This window comes from Macaca mulatta, chromosome 12 (genome assembly GCF_049350105.2).
Source record: "Macaca mulatta isolate MMU2019108-1 chromosome 12, T2T-MMU8v2.0, whole genome shotgun sequence".
NCBI lineage: Eukaryota > Metazoa > Chordata > Mammalia > Primates > Cercopithecidae > Macaca > Macaca mulatta.
In genome coordinates this window covers 19,600,467-19,621,319 of record NC_133417.1, presented here as the reverse complement: position 1 = coordinate 19,621,319, position 20,853 = coordinate 19,600,467, and the positions used below count along the sequence as shown (strand labels likewise).

Sequence of the window (20,853 nt, the reverse complement as noted above, 5' to 3'; positions counted from 1 at the left end):
TGCTGCTGGATTCGGTTTGCCAGTATTTTATTGAGGATTTTTGCATCGATGTTCATCAGGGATATTGGTCTAAAATTCTCTTTTTTTGTTGTGTCTCTGCCAGGTTTTGTTATCAGGATGCTGTTGGTCTCATAAAATGAGTAGGGAGGATTCCCTCTTCTTCTATTGATTGGAATGGTTTCAGAAGGAATGGTACCAACTCCTCCTTGTACCTCTGGTAGAATTCAGCTGTGAATCCGTCTGGTCCTGGACTTTTTTTTGGTTGGTAGGCTATTAATTATTGCCTCAATTTCAGAGTCTGTTATTGGTCTATTCAGGGATTCAACTTCTACCTGATTTAGTCATGGGAAAGTGTATGTGTCCAGGAATTTATCCATTTCTTCTAGGTTTTCTAGTTTATTTGTGTAGAAGTGTTCATAGTATTCTTTTATGGTAATTTGCATTTCTCTGGGGTCGGTGGTGATATTCCCTTTCTCATTTTTTATTGCATCTATTTGATTATTCTCTTTTCTTCTTTATTAGTCTTGCTAGCGGTCTATCAATTTTGTTGATCTTTTCAAAAAACCAACTCCTGGATTCATTGATTTTTTGGAGGGTTTTTTCGTGTCTCTATCTTCTTCAGTTCTGCTCTGATCTTAGTTATTTCTTGCCTTCTGCTAGCTTTTGAATGTGTTTGCTCTTGCTTCTCTAGTTCTTTTAATTGTGATGTTAGGGTGTCAATTTTAGATCTTTCCTGCTTTCTCTTGTGGGCACTTAGTGCTATAAATTTCCCTCTACACACTGCTTTAAATGTGTCCCAAATATTATGGTATGTTGTATCTTTGTTCTCATTGGTTTCAAAGAACATCTTTATTTGTGCATTCATTTTGTTATGTACTCAGTAGTCATTCAGGAGCAGGTTGTTCGGTTTCCATATAGTTGAGCTGTTTTGAGTGAGTTTCTTAGTCCTGAGTTCTAGTTTGATTGCACTGTGGTCTGAGGGACAGTTTGCAACTTTACTGAATTTGTTTACTAGTTCCAGGGTTTTTGGTGGAGTATTATAGTTTTCTATATATAAGGTTATGTTGTCTTCTGCGCACAATGGCTTATGCCTGTAATCCCAGCACTTTTGGAGGCCGAGGCAGGCAGATCACGAGGTCAGGAGATCTAGACCATCCTGGCCAACATGGTGAAACCCTGTCTCTACTAAAAATACAAAAATTAGCTGGGTGTGGTGGTGCATGCCTGTAGTCCCAGCTACTTGGGAAGCTGAGGCAGAAGAATTTCTTGAACCCAGGAGACAGGTTGCAGTGAGCCAAGATCATGCCACTGCATTCCAGCCTGGGTGACAGAGCAAGACTCTGTCTGAAAAAAAGAAGATATGTTATTAAAAAAACACGATTTTCACTTCTTCCTTCTATATTTTGATGCCTTTTACTCCTGTCTCTCTCTCTCTTTCTTTTGTTTACCTACCTTTCTTTCTTTTTCTTTCTTTTCCCTTCCTTCCTTCCTTCCTTCCTTCCTTCCTTCCTTCCTTCCTTCCTTCCTTCCTTCCTCTCTTTCTCTCTTTCTCTCTCTCTCTCTTTCTCTCTTTCTCTCTTTCTTTCTTTCTTTTCTTTCTTTCTTTCTTTCCCTAATTGCTGTGGCTAGAACTTCACCAGTATTATATGTTGAAAAGAAATGAGACTGGGCATCCATGTCTTATTCCTGATATTAGAGAAAAAGCTTTCAACTTTTCACCACTGAGTATGATGTTAGCTGTGGGCTTGTCATATATGGCCTTTATTGTGTTGAGTTGAGGTACATTACTTCTATGCCTAATTTGTTGAGAATTTTTATCATGAAAAGATGTTGAATTTTGTCCAGAATTTTTTCTACATCTATTGAGATGATCATATGATTTTTGTCCTTCATTCCGTTAATGTGGTATAGCACATTTATTGACTTGTGTATGATGAACCATTCTTGCATCCCAGAGATAAATCCCACTTGATCATGGTGAATGTTCCTTTTAATGTGCTATTGAATTCAGTTTGCTAGTATTTTGTGTAGGAGTTTTGCATCTATGTTTATCAGAGATATTGGCCTGTAACTTTCTTTACTTGTAGAGTCCTTGTCTAAACCTTTTGTGTTTTTACTGCTTTTCCAATGCTTACTTGTAATCTGGATCACCTGAAAGACTGAATGGCTGGTGGGCTTGCAGATAAAACCACAAATGAGAGCTGGGTTCAGCCTGAACTCAGATATGAAAAGAGGGCGGTAGAAAATCACCACCCTTCTTCTGATTCTATTTTAAGAACTGTGGGCTCAATCATATTCTCATGCCAGACTGCAAGGTTATTTTAACTCTAGAAAATTAAATGTTATGAATCAAATTGTATCAGTGATAACAAAACACCTGGCTTATGGTTGGATTCCTTTAAGACTGGCACCTAATTGTCTGAAAATTTTCAGAAATACTTGGATGCATCAAGTATTTTCCCTACATCTTCAGAAATATCCCTGATTCTCTCAGTCTCTATAAAGTTCTTCCTTGTTCCCCCTACATCATTATGTTCATCCTGCCTCTTTACCTCTGTTTCCCTGTCTATTTTCTCTCTTATCGGATTGTTAGAGAATAATGGAGGAGGAGGGAGAGAAACAAAAGAGATATAACAAGTAAGGTATAGGGATCGTGTCTCCACATATGACCTTGCAAAAAGCTATTTCTTATATCTGTGTAGTTTTGGGAGAACTTTGGACTTCTCAGTAGAAAAATAAGACCTAAACTCCATGCTTCTTAACTTTTTGTAGTAGGTCACAACATTCCCTTGAAAAATTAAAGGAAGCTTTGAACTTGCTACCCAGAAAGCTATGCAGCTGCTAGCTTGTCCAATTTGCATAGAACAATTCCTGAAGCCCTTCCCTGGAGGATGAAGCTCAGCCTTCTGTAGTGCTGTCTCGCCTGTGAGAAGGAACCCACAGAGGGTATTAACTAGCACTCTTGGAGGCAGGTGTAGTCTTCTGTCCTGGAACCCTGGCCCTGTAAGGCACATATAAGAACACTGAAGCTAAATAATGCATGTGAAAAAGACACAACTTCCGCTCTCCCCATTGCATCCGCCCCCTGTACAAGGAATCAGCTTCCACTAGTAAAGGGGGATGATTTTAGATCAGATGATACCAGAGCTGAAAACACAAATGTACTTAAACTTAATTAACACATTTGATTACACCTTCCCCTCCTCAGCATTAACTCCAGTAGGTCTTTAGCCATGCCAAGGTGACTAAACTCCCAACAACAACAACAACAACAACAACAACAACAAAATCCGTGTTTTCCAAATAGCAATAGCAATTGTGCCTTATGTTATGATCATACCCAAGAGTTTAGCAAGACTACATTCTGTAGTGCCTATAATTACACTAAGGGGAAAATTTATTTTCTTCAAGCCTATCAGTGTTCTCCTTTTGTTTTTACAAGAAAATCTCCGTAAGAAATAACTGGGAAAATTTTCTGTTTTGGGTTCTAAAATAAGCCAGTCACATTTGTTTACTTTGGGGGCTATTTTGATTAGTTATCTCTTTAAAGTGCCTTGGCGAGAAATAAGACTTGGGCTTAGTTATCTCACTAAACCTTGGACAGAGAGAATGAAGCCTCAGGTGTTCTGAGCCCTGATCCACAAGCTCTGGTGAGAAACTGTACTTTCCAGTTATAATCCAGATTGCCTTCAAGCTTAATTGGAAAGTTCTTAATGTTCTCTCCTCAGATGTGGTAGGGCTTGAGTCACTGTTAGGATTAATGTGGTCCCCTGACACCAACTTTGTAAAGCATCTTGCTATAGTCAGTGTGTGATCCTTGTGGTCACAACACAAAGTGGTAAGTTCCACAAATGATTAAGGAACTGTCCTCCTTCTTTCTGATTTTTTTCTATTTCTATTTCTTCTTCCTAAGACATTTATCTGACAACATCAGAGGATTGAAGATTTGTAGATTTTTTCCTGTGGCAGCTGGCATTTTTTAGAGGGGTGGGAAGAGATGGGCGCCATGAAGTTGACCTTTACTGAGGGCCGACTCTGTACCACTGTCTCCTTCAGTCCTTACAATGAGACTGTGATAGAGGTAAGGTTCTTCCTGGTAGGAGATTAGAGATGGGGACCCAGCTTGGAGGTGGAGCTAATCTTTAATGTGCTCTGAGCCTTGGTTTCCTCCTTCCTTCCTTACGTGGTTGCTGTTATAACTGAGTAGGACCATGTATGGAGCCACCTAGCCAAGTGCTAGACATATGTCAAGTACTATGAAGGGTCTGAGATTTTACCCTGCCTGCAGGCTAACAGGTGAGCCTTCCATTGCTGGTTGGTGGCAGAAGACATGAGGCTCTTGGGTTGGAATTGAAAGACTTTATTACACAGTGTGAGCCTCAGCTATGGATCAGTTCCCCTTTCATTCAAAGTCCCACAGGAGTGATGTAGATGGTTCTGACGGATTTGCATCACAGAAGAGAACTCCTAGATTAGGGAACCCGAATCTCTTTTGCCTGCTGTTGGACAGTAAACAAGCCTTCCTTCTGTTCTTATTTTTTGTATTATTATATTACATATTTCTTACATTATAAAAGAAGCCTGAATCTTTTATAATGGGTTGCAAGCAAGTTTAGCCTCTCTTCCACTGGGAGATAGTGTCTCTATCTTCCAGAGCTGTTTGCTCTACAAACATCCTTGAAAAACTGGTTTATAACAAAGGCTGCTAGAATCTTTGCTAGCAAAATGTGCAGAAATGCAAGAAACTCGCAAGACAATTGTCTCCCCTAGTATTTCTTTATTCAATAGATGTTTATTGAGTATTTACTGTATACCGTATATCACACTAGGTGCTAGGGATTCTTCAGTGGACAGAACACTCAAGGTCCCTACCCTTGTAGAGTGTTGGTCATGACACAATATTCTGAATGACTTCTTCAAATTCATGCCCTGCTATCAGAGTACTTATGGGAATAGTGGGACAGAATATTTAAAATTGAGACCTCATGAGAAATTTCAGTACATTGTCCCTATGCATACAGTAGGTGATCAATCCAGGTCTGAGCATTTGTTGTCTGACAGATTTGATTCCTAGTTAATTTTGAATGGAAAAGCCCTAGACTCTATAAAGACATTTAGGTGAGCTTATCTTTTAGGTCATGTTTTAGCATGGCAGAAAGAAACCCTGTGGTCCTGGAATCACAGAAACTGGACAGGTACCTTGGTTCTACCTTTCCCTGCATGTGTGGCATTGTTTATAGTGTTCCCTCTCTCCAGCCTCTGTATTCAGAGCATCCCTGCTTGTACAACAGGACCAGAAAGTGCCAGGTAGTACTGGTTGTGTGGATTCAACCATTCGTATTCTCACCTTCCCAATGAGCGGATTCTAAATCCAGGGTCAGAGGCCTCTTGAGCATGAGTGGTCATCAGACAGGTGTGCAGAGGGGCATTGAGGGCCAAAGGCTGAGGAGAGACAAGAGGAAAGAGGGACACTCTGGGTGCCCCCAGAGCTGGTTGCTAGAAGCCCCAGAAATTGCCTGAGGAGCCACAGATGCTCATTCTGCAAGCTCCCCAACATAAATATGACCCTTAAAATAGATTCCATAGGGACCCATTCAGATCAATCACTTTTACTCAAAGATGCAGAGTAACATGTAGGGGTTAAGAGTGTGGACTCTCCTTCAAATGACACAAGTTTCACTTTCAGCTCTAACAATAAGCAACTGTGTGACTTCGGACAATGGTATCTAACCTTTCATAGTGGTTTCTCAGCTGTGAAGTGGGGATGATAATATAATCCCTTAAGGGTCTGGTGTGAGGAAGAATGAAAGTCATCCATTGCAGGGATGTAGCACAGTGTCTGTTTCATAGCAGTTTCCCAGGAGTTATACTGCTTCTTGTTCATTTCTGTTGGGTTTCCTAAGAGACATTACCCATTGAACTGAAAAAACCAAGTTAGTCGTCACCTAGCAAAAAAAAAAAACAAAAAACAAAAAAAACAAACACACAAAAATAATAATCACCCACAGTTGGCTCGTTTTCTTTGAAGCTGTTTCTGGAAAGATTCCATTGCCTTCCAGCATCACTCTGCCCAGATTGTACCAGGCTCAGGCTGAAAAGCTGTGAACACAGGTCTTCTAGCAAACAGACATCTTGACGGACCACAGGTGGACCCTGCTCAGTGCTACAGTGGTAGAGCCCAGTGTGTTTTAAATGAACTTTAATCAGACTTGCCTTTTCTGTTTCTCTTCCCCCAGGATTTCTTTGAACTGAACTTACCCCATCAATTTCCTTACTCTAATAGCTTAACCAGGATTTGGAATTTCATTACACAGTGGAGGAACTCAAGTGCCTGGAAGGTCATTTAAGTCAGCAGAAAAACGGCTGGAAAAGTGCCCATTAATGAGCTTAGTGGGAGAAAAATAACAACAAAATTACCTTCCACTTCCTCTCATGCTCTGATGATGTTTTTTCTCTCCTAACAAGGGACTGCTAAATATTCATGGGCTGATTTCAGGATGCCACGTTTTGTCATTCAGACTTCCTCTGGTGACTAGATGAGAGTCTACAAGAATGTGGATGTGTCAGTATTACCTCTTGTAAATGGAAAAGGTGACGTGCAGCTCCCACTGCCTGGGGACTGGGAAACCTTGGAATGGGTCATTAAAGGGGGTCTCTGGCTGGCAGGCCAGTTCTCAGCTGCCTCTTCAGAGAGTATGTGTTTGCCATCCCAGATGAGGGGGATACTGTTTGTTCTCTTTCCCTCCAAGTGGCAGGTGGGAAGGATGCTGGATGTATAGTGGCAAAAGAAAGGACTTTCTGTCCTCATCTCCATGATCTGTTTTCGAACTGGCTGAATGATTTTCCAAATTGTAGGGTAAACGCATCTGATACAGTAACTTAAGCATGCCCATAGAATGACCCTGTATGGCAGATGCACCTGAATGTGTTTTGAGCTAGGGAGTCCAGCAGTAGCCAACCTGCAGATTTGTTCCTTGTCTCTGAGGGACAGCTGAACCCCTGTCCCATCGCATCCTGTGGGACATGGGCCATACAGGGGATTCAGGCCCTGAGTTTTGGGTTACATGAAGGTTTCCAGGTGGAGGTTGTTAAGAGGAGGGTGTTAAGTGAAAATGCAATATAAACTACATGCTGTTTGCAAGAGGTTGCAGTTTTCTTGTCCAGCTCGCCTCTGAAGGCAAGATAGTTCTCCTGCCCAGCCCACCACCACCGGACTCTCTCCCCTGTATGTAAGCCCTTGATAAAACCCCATGTCTCGTTTGCTGGCTGTTGGTCTCTTCTTCAGTCTCTTGAACCTCGTGCCTTCCCAACTGAAGTCAATAAGGGTTCAGCACAACACAAATAGATCCAGGGAGTGCTGGGGGGAGTAGCAGAAGATGCAGAATCTGAAGGTAGCATTGAGAACGAGGAGTCTTGAGCTTGTGAAAGCCAGGACACCAGAGCCCCTTGCACTCACTTAGCTTTGGCCACCCTGATGCAGGTGAGAGGAGGCAAGTGTGTCAGCCATGAACAAGGTCAAGTGCCCACAGCTGAGTGGTCATCCTGATAGTTGCTTCCAGTTGTGCCTCAGAAAAGCTAGACACAGTCATTGCTGGGAGGCTCTGTGCTTGTACGGGCAGAGTACCTGAGGCCATCACTGGCAGCATTCCGAGGAGGAAGAGAAATACAGATGCGGGTCACTCTGCTGCAACAATACATCATTAGTCATAGATATTTGCTGGGCACCCACTGGGTGCCAGTGCTGTTGCCAGGTAGGTAATATACTAGGAAGACACTGCCTTTTTTCAGCTTGACCTGGGATGGGAGAGCCAGACATCAGGCAAATAGTCACACAAATCACTGCAAAAGAAGAAAAAAGCCGGGCACGGTGGCTCACACCTGTAATTCCAGTACTTTGGGAGGCCAAGGCGGGTGGATCACGAGGTCAGGAGATTGAGACCATCCTGGCAAACACTGTGAAACCCCGTCTCTACTAAAAATACAAAAACAATTAGCCGGGCGTGGTGGTGGGTGCCTGTAGTCCCAGCTACTCGGGGGGGCTGAGGCAGGAGAATGGTGTGAACCCGGGGGACGGAGCTTGCAGTGAGTGGAGATCAGGCGACCGCACTCCAGCCTGGGCGACAGAGCTAGACTCCGCCTCAAAAAAAAAAAAAAAGGCAAACATGGCACCAAACAGGGAGCCATGGTTGACTTTGGAGGATCAGGGAAGATGGCTCTGGGAGGACTGGTGGTCTTTAACCTGAGACCGAAAAGGTAAACAGGAGTTAACCAACAAGTGGAGGTGAAAGGTGTGGAGAGTAATGCCTGAGGCTCCTTAATTGGAAGGTAGTTATGATCACAAAGGCATTTACAGTCAGTTTTCTTTTTATAAAGCTGGACAGTGTAGAATTATCACCTAATTTAAACTGAATCTGTTTACCACAGTGATTATACAATCTCTTGCAATATTCATGTTTACAGACTGTCTGTCTAGCTGTAACCTTTTTGAGGGGCAAGATGAGGTTTTTTCTATTAGTGGTCCTAGTCCCAGCCTCAAGCCCACTCCATATGTACAGAATAGGTGAATACATATGCCAGGCAGTAGTGCTGGGCCCAGTCAGGCATTCTCAATTCATTGGCAGGACATCCTTAGCTGGGGAGAGGATTTTCATCACCCAGCATTGCAGCTGGAGAAACGGGCTCAGAAAGGGAGACGAGCTTTCCCTGTGGTGCTGGGACTCCAGCCTGGGTCTGACACCAAGGCTCCTGCTCTTACTCGCCCCCCTTCCTGTTTATATCATATTATTTGAGGTCATGGGGACCATCATTCTCTCTCCTTGACGAATCTTTGGATATTATTTTAACCTACAGTTTCAGTAACCTTTTCACCTAACATTGTTTGATGGGTTATGGTATAAATGCCTTTTGAATGAAGTTGGAGGAGAGGTTCTGGACAAGACTGGAGTAACCTCCCATTACTTTAATCATACAGTATTATAGTTTGTCTATGGCCATACCACCCTGAATGCATCTGAGCTCATGATAAGTACTATATTTTACTTATTTACTTAAATTAATAAAGTTAATTTTTTATAGAAGTTTTAGGTTCCCAGCAAAATTGAATGGAAAGTAAAAAGAGAGTTGCCATATACTCCCCACCTCCACAAACATACAACCTCCCCCACCATCAACATCCCACACCATAGCAGCGCATTTGTTAAAATTGACAAACCCACATTGACAGTGACAATAATTATCATGAAAAGTCCATAGTTTACATGAGTGTTCACTCTTTGTGTTCACATTCTGTAGGTTTGGACAAATGTATAACGATATGTATCCACCACTGTAGTATCCTACAGAGTAGTTTTTCTGCCCTAAAAATCCTTTATGCTTTGCTTACTCATCCCAACCTCTAGCAACCACTGACTCTTTATTGTCTCAGTTGTTTTGCCTTTTCCAGAATGCCATATAATTGGAATGATACAGTATGTACCCTTTTCAGATTTGCTTTTCTTTTTACTGAGCAATATGTAGTTTTCTCATTGCCTTCCCATGGCTTGATAGCTCTTTTCTGTTTGACACTGAATAATATTTCACTGTCTGGATGTACCACAGTTTATCCATCCACTTACTGAAGGGCATCTTGGTTGCTTCCATATGTTTTGGCAATTACACATAAAGCTGCACTGCCATAAACATCTGTGTGCAGGTTTTTGTGTGGATATTGTTTTCAATTCCTTTGGGTCAATACCAAGGATCATGATTGCTGCATTGTATGGTAAGAGTATGCTGAGTTTGGTAAGAACTCACAAAAGAGTCTTCCAAGGTGGCTGTACCATTTTCCATTCCCACCAGCAATAAATGAGGGTTCCTGTTGCTCCACATCCTCACCAGTGTTTGGTGCCGTCAGCATTCTGGATTTTGACTATTCTAGTAGGTGTGTAGTGGTATCTCACTGTTTTAGTTTGCTGTTTCCCTGATGACATATGCTATGGAACACCTTTTCAAATGTTTTTATTCCATCTGTATATCTTCTTTGAGGTGTCTATTAAGGTTTCTGGCCCATTTTTTAAATGGGTTGTTCATACTCATTGAATTTTAAGAGTTCTTTGTGTATTTTGGATAACAGTATTTTATCTGATAAGTCTTTTGCAAATATTTTCTCCTAGACTGCGGCTTATCTTTAAATCCTCTTGTCAGTGTCTTTTACAGAGCAGATTTTTGTTGTTGTTTTTGATGAAGTCTAGCATGTCAATTCTTTCTTTACTGGATTGCGCCTTTAGTATTGCATCTGAGAAGTCATCACCAAACCCAAGGTCATCTAATTTTTTTTTCCTATGCTATCTTTTAGGAGTTTCATAGATTCATATTTTACATTTAGCCTGTGATCCATTTGCAGTTAATTTTTGTGAAGGGTGTAAGGTCTAGTTCTAGATTAATTTTTCTTTTCCTATGAATATCTAGTTGTTAAAGCACTATTTGTTGAGCAGACGATCTTTTCTCTATTGTTTATTGCCTTTCCTCCTTCATCAAAGGTCAGTTGACTGTATTTATGTGGGTCTATTTCTGGGCTCTCATTTCTGTTCTATTGATCTATTGTCACTATTTTTTCACCAATGCCACCGTCTTACTTGCTGAAGCTTTATAGTATGTCCTCAAGTCAAGTAGTATTAATCCTCCAAAATTCTTTTCCTTCAATATTGTGTTGGCTATTCTAGGTCTTTTGCTTCTCCACATAAACTTTAGAATTAGTTTGTCAATATCCACAAAATAACTTCCTGAAGTTTTGATCAGAACTGCATTGAATCAAATTGGAAAGAACTCACATCTTGACATGATTGAGTCTTCCCATCCATGAACAAGAATATCTCAGTTTATGTGGTTCTTTGATTTATTTCATTAGAGTCTTACAGTTTTCTTCATACAGATCTTCTACATATTTTTTTCTTTTTTTTTAAATTTATTTTTTATTATTATTATACTTTAAGTTCTAGGGTACATGTGCATAACGTGCAGGTTTGTTACATATGTATACTTGTGCCATGTTGCTGTGCTGTACCCATCAACTCGTCAGCACCCATCAACTCGTCATTTACATCAGGTATAACTCCCAATGCAATCCCTCCCCCCTCCCCCCTCCCATTATAGGCCCCGGTGTGTGATGTTCCCCTTCCCGAGTCCAAGTGATCTCATTGTTCAGTTCCCACCTATGAGTGAGAACATGCGGTGTTTGGTTTTCTGTTCTTGTGATAGTTTGCTAAGAATGATGGTTTCCAGCTGCATCCATGTCCCTACAAAGGACACAAACTCATCCTTTTTTATGGCTGCATAGTATTCCATGGTGTATATGTGCCACATTTTCTTGAAAAGAGAGAAGAATCAAATAGATGCAATAAAAAATGATAAAGGGGATATCACCACCAACCCCACAGAAATACAAACTACCATCAGAGAATACTATAAACACCTCTACGCAAATAAACTAGAAAATCTAGAAGAAATGGATAATTTCCTGGACACTTACACTCTTCCAAGACTAAACCAGGAAGAAGTTGAATCCCTGAATAGACAAATAGCAGGCTCTGAAATTGAGGCAATAATTAATAGCCTACCAACCAAAAAAAGTCCAGGACCAGATGGATTCACAGCTGAATTCTACCAGAGGTACAAGGAGGAGCTGGTACCATTCCTTCTGAAACTATTCCAATCAATAGAAAAAGAGGGAATCCTCCCTAACTCATTTTATCAGGCCAACATCATCCTGATACCAAAGCCTGGCAGAGACACAACAAAAAAAGAGAATTTTAGACCAATATCCCTGATGAACATCGATGCAAAAATCCTCAATAAAATACTGGCAAACCAGATTCAGCAGCACATCAAAAAGCTTATCCACCATGATCAAGTGGGCTTCATCCCTGGGATGCAAGGCTGGTTCAACATTCGCAAATCAATAAACATAATCCAGCATATAAACAGAACCAAAGACAAGAACCACATGATTATCTCAATAGATGCAGAAAAGGCTTTTGACAAAATTCAACAGCCTTCATGCTAAAAACACTCAATAAATTCGGTATTGATGGAACGTACCTCAAAATAATAAGAGCTATTTATGACAAACCCACAGCCAATATCATACTGAATGGGCAAAAACTGGAAAAATTCCCTTTGAAAACTGGCACAAGACAGGGATGCCCTCTCTCACCACTCCTATTCAACATAGTGTTGGAAGTTCTGGCTAGGGCAATCAGGCAAGAGAAAGAAATCAAGGGTATTCAGTTAGGAAAAGAAGAAGTCAAATTGTCCCTCTTTGCAGATGACATGATTGTATATTTAGAAAATCCCATTGTCTCAGCCCAAAATCTCCTTAAGCTGATAAGCAACTTCAGCAAAGTCTCAGGATACAAAATTAATGTGCAAAAATCACAAGCATTCTTATACACCAGTAACAGACAAACAGAGAGCCAAATCATGAATGAACTTCCATTCACAATTGCTCAAAAGAGAATAAAATACCTAGGAATCCAACTGACAAGGGATGTTAAGGACCTCTTCAAGGAGAACTACAAACCACTGCTCAGTGAAATCAAAGAGGACACAAACAAATGGAAGAACATACCATGCTCATGGATAGGAAGAATCAATATTGTGAAAATGGCCATACTGCCCAAGGTTATTTATAGATTCAATGCCATCCCCATCAAGCTACCAACGAGTTTCTTCACAGAATTGGAAAAAACTGCTTTAAGGTTCATATGGAACCAAAAAAGAGCCTGCATTGCCAAGACTATCCTAAGTCAAAAGAACAAAGCTGGAGGCATCACGCTACCTGACTTCAAACTATACTACAAGGCTACAGTCACCAAAACAGCATGACACTGGTACCAAAACAGAGATATAGACCAATGGAACAGAACAGAGTCCTCAGAAATAATACCACACATCTACAGCCATCTGATCTTTGACAAACCTGAGAGAAACAAGAAATGGGGAAAGGATTCCCTATTTAATAAATGGTGCTGGGAAAATTGGCTAGCCATAAGTAGAAAGCTGAAACTGGATCCTTTCCTTACTCCTTATGCAAAAATTAATTCAGGATGGATTAGAGACTTAAATGTTAGACCTAATACCATAAAAACCCTAGAGGAAAACCTAGGTAGTACCATTCAGGACATAGGATGGGCAAAGACTTCATGTCCAAAACACCAAAAGCAACGGCAGCAAAAGCCAAAATTGACAAATGGGATCTCATTAAACTAAAGAGCTTCTGCACAGCAAAAGAAACTACCATCAGAGTGAACAGGCAACCTACAGAATGGGAGAAAATTTTTGCAATCTACTCATCTGACAAAGGGCTAGTATCCAGAACCTACAAAGAACTCAAACAAATTTACAAGAAAAAAAACAAACAACCCCATCAAAAAGTGGGCAAAGGATATGAACAGACATTTCTCAAAAGAAGACATTCATACAGCCAACAGACACATGAAAAAATGCTCATCATCACTGGCCATCAGAGAAATGCAAATCAAAACCACAATGAGATACCATCTCACACCAGTTAGAATGGCGATCATTAAAAAGTCAGGAAACAACAGGTGCTGGAAAGGATGTGGAGAAATAGGAACACTTTTACACTGTTGGTGGGATTGTAAACTAGTTCAACCATTATGGAAAACAGTATGGCGATTCCTCAAGGATCTAGAACTAGATGTACCATATGACCCAGCCATCCCATTACTGGGTATATACCCAAAGGATGATAAATCATGCTGCTATAAAGATCTTCTACATATTTTGTTAGATTTATGCCTATTTCATTTTTCAGATGCTAATGTAAATGGCATCATTTTTACTTGTGCATTGTTAGTATACAAGAAAATGTTCAATTTTTTTTTTGTATTAACTCTGTATCCGGCAATCCTGCTATAATCACTTATTATAATAGTTTCAAGGGTGTTTTTTTTTGGTTGATTCTTTCAGATTTTCTACATAGATAATCATGTGATCTGTGAGAAAAAGGCAGTTTTATTTCTTCCTTCCCAATCTGTACACTTTTTATTTCCTTTTCTTGTCTTATTGCATTAGTTAGGACTTTTGAATATGATCCTGAAAAGCAGTGGTGAGGAGGGACATCCCTGCCTATCCCTGACCTCAGTGAGAAGCTTTGAGTTTCTCATCATTAAGTGTGATGGCAGCTGTAGATTTTTTGGTAGATATTCCGTATCAAGTTGATGAAGTCCCCCTACCTCTATTCCTACTTAAGAGTTTTTTTTTTTTTTTTTTTTTTTTTTTTTTTTTTTTTTTTAAATCATGAGTAGGTGTTGGATTTTGTAAAAATGTTGTTTTTGTATCTATTACTATTATACGTTTTTTTCTTTTTTAGCCTATTGATGTGCCAGATTATATTAATTGATTTTTGAATGTTGAACAAGAATTGCATACCTAGGAAAAATTCCACTTGATTGTGGTGTATAATTTTCTTTTTGTACATTGTTGGATTAATTTGGTAATATTTGTTGAGAATTTTTGTATCCATGTTCATGAGATACTGATCTGTAGTTTTACTGTCCTTGGCTGATTTGGGTATTAGGATAATGTTGCCCCACAGAATGTGTTAGAAAGTATTCCCTTCAGTTTGTATTTCCTGAAAGAGATTGTTGAGAATTGGTATAATTTCTTCCTTAAAATGTTTAACGGAGTTTTCCAGTGAATCAATCTGGGCTTGGTGTTCTCTGTTTTGAAAGGTTATTAATTATTAATTCACTATATTAAGTAGCTATGGGCCTATTCAGATTTTCTATTTCTTCTTGTGTGAGTTTTGGCGGCTTATGTCTCTCAAGCTTGTGTCTTTGAAGGGATTGGTCCATTTAATCTACGTTATCAAATTTGTGAGCATAGAGTTGTTCACAGCAATCCATTGTCTTTTTTTTTTTTTTTTTTTTTTTTTAATCCCGAGATGGAGTCTTGCTCTGTCACCCAGGCTGGAGTGCAGTGGCATGATCTCAGCTCACTGCAACCTCTACCTCCTGGGTTCAAATGATTCTCCTGTCTCAGCCTCCTGAGTAGCTGGGATTACAGGCACACGCCACCACAGCCAGCTAATTTTTGTATTTTTAGTAGAGATGGGGCTTCACCATGTTGGCCAGACTGGTCTCGAACTCCTGACCTTGTGATCCACCTGCCTTGGCCTCCCAAAGTGTTGGGATTACAGGCTTGAGCCACCATGCCCAGCCTCCTTTGTCCATTTAATGTCCATGGGATCTATAGTGTTATCTCCTCTTTCATTTCTGGTATTATAATTTGGTAGATTTTTTTCTTAGCCTGGCTAGAGTTTATTAATTTTATTTATTTATTCAAAGAACCTGCTTTTGGTTTCATTGGTCTTCTCTATGGATTTCCTGTTTTCACACGTTGATTTCTGCTCTAATTTTTATTTTTCTTCTGCTTATTTTGGATTTAATTTGCCCTTTTTTTCATCAGTTTCCTCAGGTGAAAGCTTAGATTAATGATTTTAGATGTCTGTTCTAATATATATATAAATATATAAAGTGTTATAAATTTTCATCTAAGTACTATTTTGCAGCATCACACAAATTTTGATGTTTGTTTTCATTTTCATTTACTTGAAAATATTTTAAAATTTTCATCAATTTTTTTCTTTGACCCATGTGCTATTTCAAAGTGATTTTTAAGTTTCCAAGTATTTGAGGATTTTCTATTCTTTTTGTGAAAGAAAGAAAGAAAAAAAGCCAGACTTTGTATGCTTTCTCTTCTTTTAAATTTGTTAAAGTGTGTTTTATGGCCAAATGTGGTCTGCCTTGGTGAATGTTCTAGGTGAGCTTGAGAGGAATGTATAATCTACTGTTGTAGGCTGTGTAGTCTATAGATGTCAATTATATTACGTGACTGATGGTGTTGTTGAGTTCAACTATGTCTTTAATGATTTTCTACCTGCTCTATTTGTCCATTTATCATACAGAAGTGTTGAAGTCTCCAACTATAATAATGAAGTCATCTGTTCCTTCTTGCAGTTCTATCAGTTTTTGCCTCATATATTTTGGTTCTGTTTTTAAGCACATACACATTAAAAATTGTTATGTCTTCTTGGAGTACTGACTTTATCATTGTGTAATGTTCCCCTCTGTCTCTGATAACTTTCTTTGCTTTGAAGTTTGCTCTGCCTGAAATGAAATTAGCTACTCCCTCTTTCTTTTGATTAGTGTTAGCATGGTATATCTTTTTCCATCCCTTTACATTTAATCTATATGTGTCTTTATGTTTAAAGTGGGTTTCTTGTAGACAACATATAGTTATCTTGTTTTATGATCCACTGTGACAATCTCTTTTAGTTGGTGCCTTTAGACCAATGATGTTTGGGGTGATTACTGACATAAATAAATATTTACCATTTTTGTTACTGTTTCCTATATGTTGTCTTTTTTCTTTGTTCCTATTTTTCTCTTGCACTCTTTTTCTGCCCCTTGTAGGTTTCTTGTTTGTTTGTTTATTTTGTTATGTTGCCCAGGCTGTTCTCAAACTCTTGAGCCTGAAGCAATCCTCCTGCCTCAGCCTCCTGAGTAGCTGGGATTATAGGTCTGTGCCACTGTGTACAGCTCTGCCCTTTATAGTTTTAATTGAGAATATTATTTCATTTCTCTCTCCTTTTTTAGCATATTAGTTACACTTCTTCACTTTTTTTTTAGTGGTTGACCCTTGAGTTTGCAATACACATTTACAACTAATCCAGGTCCATTTTCAAATAACACTATATTATTTCATGGGTAGAACACATACCTCATAATAACACAATAATTCTAATCCCTCACTCCCATTTCTTGTATCTTGCTATCATTCATTTCACTTACATATAGCTTACATAAGTGTGTTTGTGTGTGTATGTATATATATATATCTTCAAATACATTGTTGCTATTATTTTTTGAACTTGTTAGATCAAATAAGAAAAATAAAAGTTTTTATTCTATCTTTACTTATTAATTATCTGATGCTCTTCCTTTCTTTACACAAATCTGAGTTTCTGATATATAATTTTCCTTTTCTGAAGAACTTCCTTTAACACTTCTTCCAAGGCAGGTCTACTGGCAACAAATTCCCTCGATTTTTGTCTGATAAATGTTTTTTTTTTTTCTCCTTCATTTTTAAAGGATAATTTTCCAAGATATAGAATTCTAGGTTGGTGGATTTTTTTTCTCTCAATGCTTTAAACATTTTACTTCACACTCTTCTTGCTTGTATGGTTTCTGAAGAGAAGCTGGATGTAATGGATATCTTTGCTATCTATAGGTTTTCCCTTTGGCTTCTTCCAAGATTTTTGTCTTTATTTTTGCTTTTCTCAAGTTTAAATATGACATGCCTAGGTGTCTGTATTTTATATCCGTTATTTATTCTTCTTTAACCTCCTTGGGTCTGTGGCTTGGTGTCTGATATTAACTAGGGGACATTCTCAGTCATCATTGCTTCAAATACTGCTTATATTCCTTTTGTTCTCCTTCTGGTATTCTCATTAAGTGTATTTACAACTTTTGTAGTTGTCTCACCACTCTGGACTATTCTATTTTTATACATCTTTTTTTTTCTATTTGTGTTTTGGTTTCAAAAGTTTCTAATGTCATATCCTGAAGTTCAGAGATTCCTTCCTCATCTGTGCCCAGTCTACTAATGAACCTATGAAAGGGAAACTTCATTTCTGTTGGTGTTTTGATATCTAACATTTAAAAAATTCTTTTTTTAGAATTTCAATTTCTTTGCTTTACATTACTCATCTTTCTTGCATGTTGTCTTCTTTTTATTTTAAAGCTGTTATTAATCATAGTTTTAAAAAAATTCCTTGTCTGATAATTCTCACATCATAGCCATCTATGACTGGTTTCATGCTTGTTCAGTCTTTTCAAACTGTGTTGTTTGCCTTTTAGTGTGCTTTGTAATTTTTTTGTTGAAAGGTAGACATGATGCACTGGGTAAAAGGAACTGTGGTAGATGGACCTTTAGTTAATATGGTGGTGAGGTATGGGAGAAGGGGAAGTGTTCTGTAGTCCTGTGATTAGGTCTCAGTTGTTTTTTAGCCTGTGTGCCTGGACTGTAAACTTCACTAGTGCTTCTCAGTCCTACTTCCCCCTTAGGTGGGGCAGGATGGCTACAGGGGACTGGAGGTGGGTATTTCCCTTCCTCCAGGTAGACTGGGCTCTGATAAAAGCCCTCAGGTTAGGCTCTGGTAAGTTAATCTCATGAGGACAGGCCCTATTAAGAACAGAATGGTTGGCCGGGCGCGGTGGCTCACGCCTGTAATCCCTGCACTTTGGGAGGCTGAGGCGAGAGGATCACGAGGTCAGGAGATGGAGACCATCCTGGCTAACACGGTGAAACCCCGTCTCTACTAAAATACAAAAAATTAGCCGGGCGCGGTGGCGGGCACCTGTAGTCCCAGCTACTCCGGAGGCTGAGGCAGGAGAATGGCGCGAACCCGGGAGGCGGAGCTTGCAGTGAGCCAAGATGGTGCCACTGCACTCCAGCCTGGGGGACAGAGTGAAGACTCCGGAAAAAAAAAAAAAAAAAAAAAAAAGAACAGAATAGTTTGGCATATTTCAAAATGGATTCCTTTCCCTTCCCCTTGCCAAAAGCACAAGGTGATTTTTCTCCAGTATTTACTGTGAGGACTTGATAGAGACCCTGGAAACAATAAAACATAAAAATGTACACCTCTACCCTCTACCCCACTCCATGACTAAGTCTTCCTGGATTTTTTAACTGTCAGATTTTTTCCACACTGAGCCTCCGGCAATTTGTCAGTTTAGAGCTTACGTTTTCTTATCCCAGCACTGGTTCCTGCAGAAGTTTCTGGTTGTGGGTTTTTGCTCTGGTAAGTGGTGATGCTCTATATTCACCTGACCATTTTTGGAGCAGCATTTAGCCCTGTGATCTCACTTCTCTGACAAGTCTAAGAGGAGTTGTTGTCTTTCTGGTTTGTTCAGCTTCTTCCTTGTTTTTCTGTTTTATTTTTTAATTCCATTATTTTCTTTTTTTTTCTTTTCTTTTCTTTTTTTTTTTTTTTGAGACGGAGTCTCGCTCTGTCGCCCAGGCTGGAGTGCAGTGGCCGGATCTCAGCTCACTGCAAGCTCCGCCTCCCGGGTTCACGCCATTCTCCTGCCTGAGCCTCCCGAGTAGCTGGGACTACAGGCGCCCGCCACCTCGCCCGGCTAGTTTTTTGTATTTTTTAGTAGAGAGGGGGTTTCACCGTGTTAGTCAGGATGGTCTCGATCTCCTGACCTCGTGATCCGCCCGTCTTAGCCTCCCAAAGTGCTGGGATTTTCTTTGTTGCAAGGTAAAGGAAGCACCTGATGAGGCCAAAATGGTGTTCACGGCACATTGCAGAGCAACGGTGGCCTTCCAGGCGAGTGGAGACTCCTGGCTGGAGCAGAAGGAGAAGCGAGCAACAATGATGGTGGGAATTCTGATTGGCGTGTTTGTGCTGTGCTGGATCCCCTTCTTCCTGACGGAGCTCATCAGTCCACTCTGTGCCTGCAGCCTGCCCTCCATTTGGAAAAGCATATTTCTGTGGCTTGGCTACTCCAATTCTTTCTTCAACCCCCTGATTTACACAGCTTTTTAACAGGAACTACAACAATGCCTTCAAGAGCCTCTTTACTAAGCAGAGATGAACACAGGGATTAGAGAGACGTGGGTAGATTGTAAGGAGGAAGGAAACTTGGACTTTTTCATCAGTGATCTGAGATCCTTCCCTCCACAGCTGAGTGCTAATGCTGTCTTGAGAGTTATACCATTGGACTTGGACTGTAGAAGCAGCAGCGCCAAGGCTCTCAAGAAAGACAGCATAGGTCTGGCAGATGTTGTAACTATGCCTTCTTCCCATGTGCATGGCAGACATTGCCAATTGGTCATGGCTTGGCTCCCCACTGAGCAGGAACCTGGTCTCAGAATCCTTTCCAGGACAGCACTCTAGGCAGCTACTGTTGATTATTTAAAATTAACGCAAGAGTTGAAGCTGATTTGCTTTTCTTTTGTCAATAGTATATTCCTCAGAGGGCTATTCTCAGCACATGGCCCCAGTGGTGTGTTTGGTGGCCCACTCAGAAGACTTTCTCCTTTGTGGAAGAGCCCTCTCTACCTCTTTTATTCACCTTACTTAGCTTATCTTCCCCAGGCTCTGACGCTTCCCCAACAGGATAGTGTATGCCAATTTGTGAGAAGATGAGGATCCCTGAAGTTTTGCTTTAAAAAAAAGATGTTCAGTGCAAACCATACCTACTGCATCAGGCTCTCAAAGAAGAGGTCTGGTAATCCATCTCTTCAGTTGTCTAGATGACTTTCTTATCATCAGTGAGAGATACTTCTGGATATTCAGGTTGCTCTTTAGGCCAACTAAATTGGTATTTCTGGGAGGTGAAACCCCAGGCAACAGTGTTTTTTAAAGCTTGCCAGGTAATTCATTTCTAGACTCAGAATCATTCTTATGGTGGACACATACCTGCATATGACACCGAGATAGGAAAAATGATGCCTATTGTAGGATTCAAAACCAACAACCCCTCACCCCCACCCAAAACTGCCATAGTGACTCATGGCCTTCCAGAAAATGTTAAATGTGGCCCAGATGTATAGGAATCCAAGGCATGGACTACATCATCTTGGTCCCAGTTTACCTCATTTTGGAGGCAGAATAGCTGCCTATTGATTAGGCTTTTTAATTTGTACAAAGGATCTGCTCCACCAGTGGTTCATTTCATATCTGAGTTATATAGATATTCTTCACCCTTACGCTAAATCGTACCAGTATTTTAAGGTTTATTAGAGAATACAGGTCCATAGTTCCTTTTCCAAAGTCTTTGG

At 40.0% G+C, this 20,853-nt stretch overlaps 1 protein-coding gene across 1 annotated transcript in view; it reads left to right on the top strand.

Annotated features, from left to right (window-relative positions):
* Positions 1–19,615, top strand: part of LOC693399 (5-hydroxytryptamine receptor 5B) — a 40,718-nt gene extending 21,103 nt beyond the window's left edge. The window contains exon 2 of the mRNA XM_001082104.4: positions 19,328–19,615. Within this exon, the coding sequence (XP_001082104.4) occupies positions 19,328–19,615 (288 nt within the window). The remainder of the gene's footprint in view (positions 1–19,327) is intronic.
* The last annotated feature ends 1,238 nt before the right edge of the window (positions 19,616–20,853 follow it).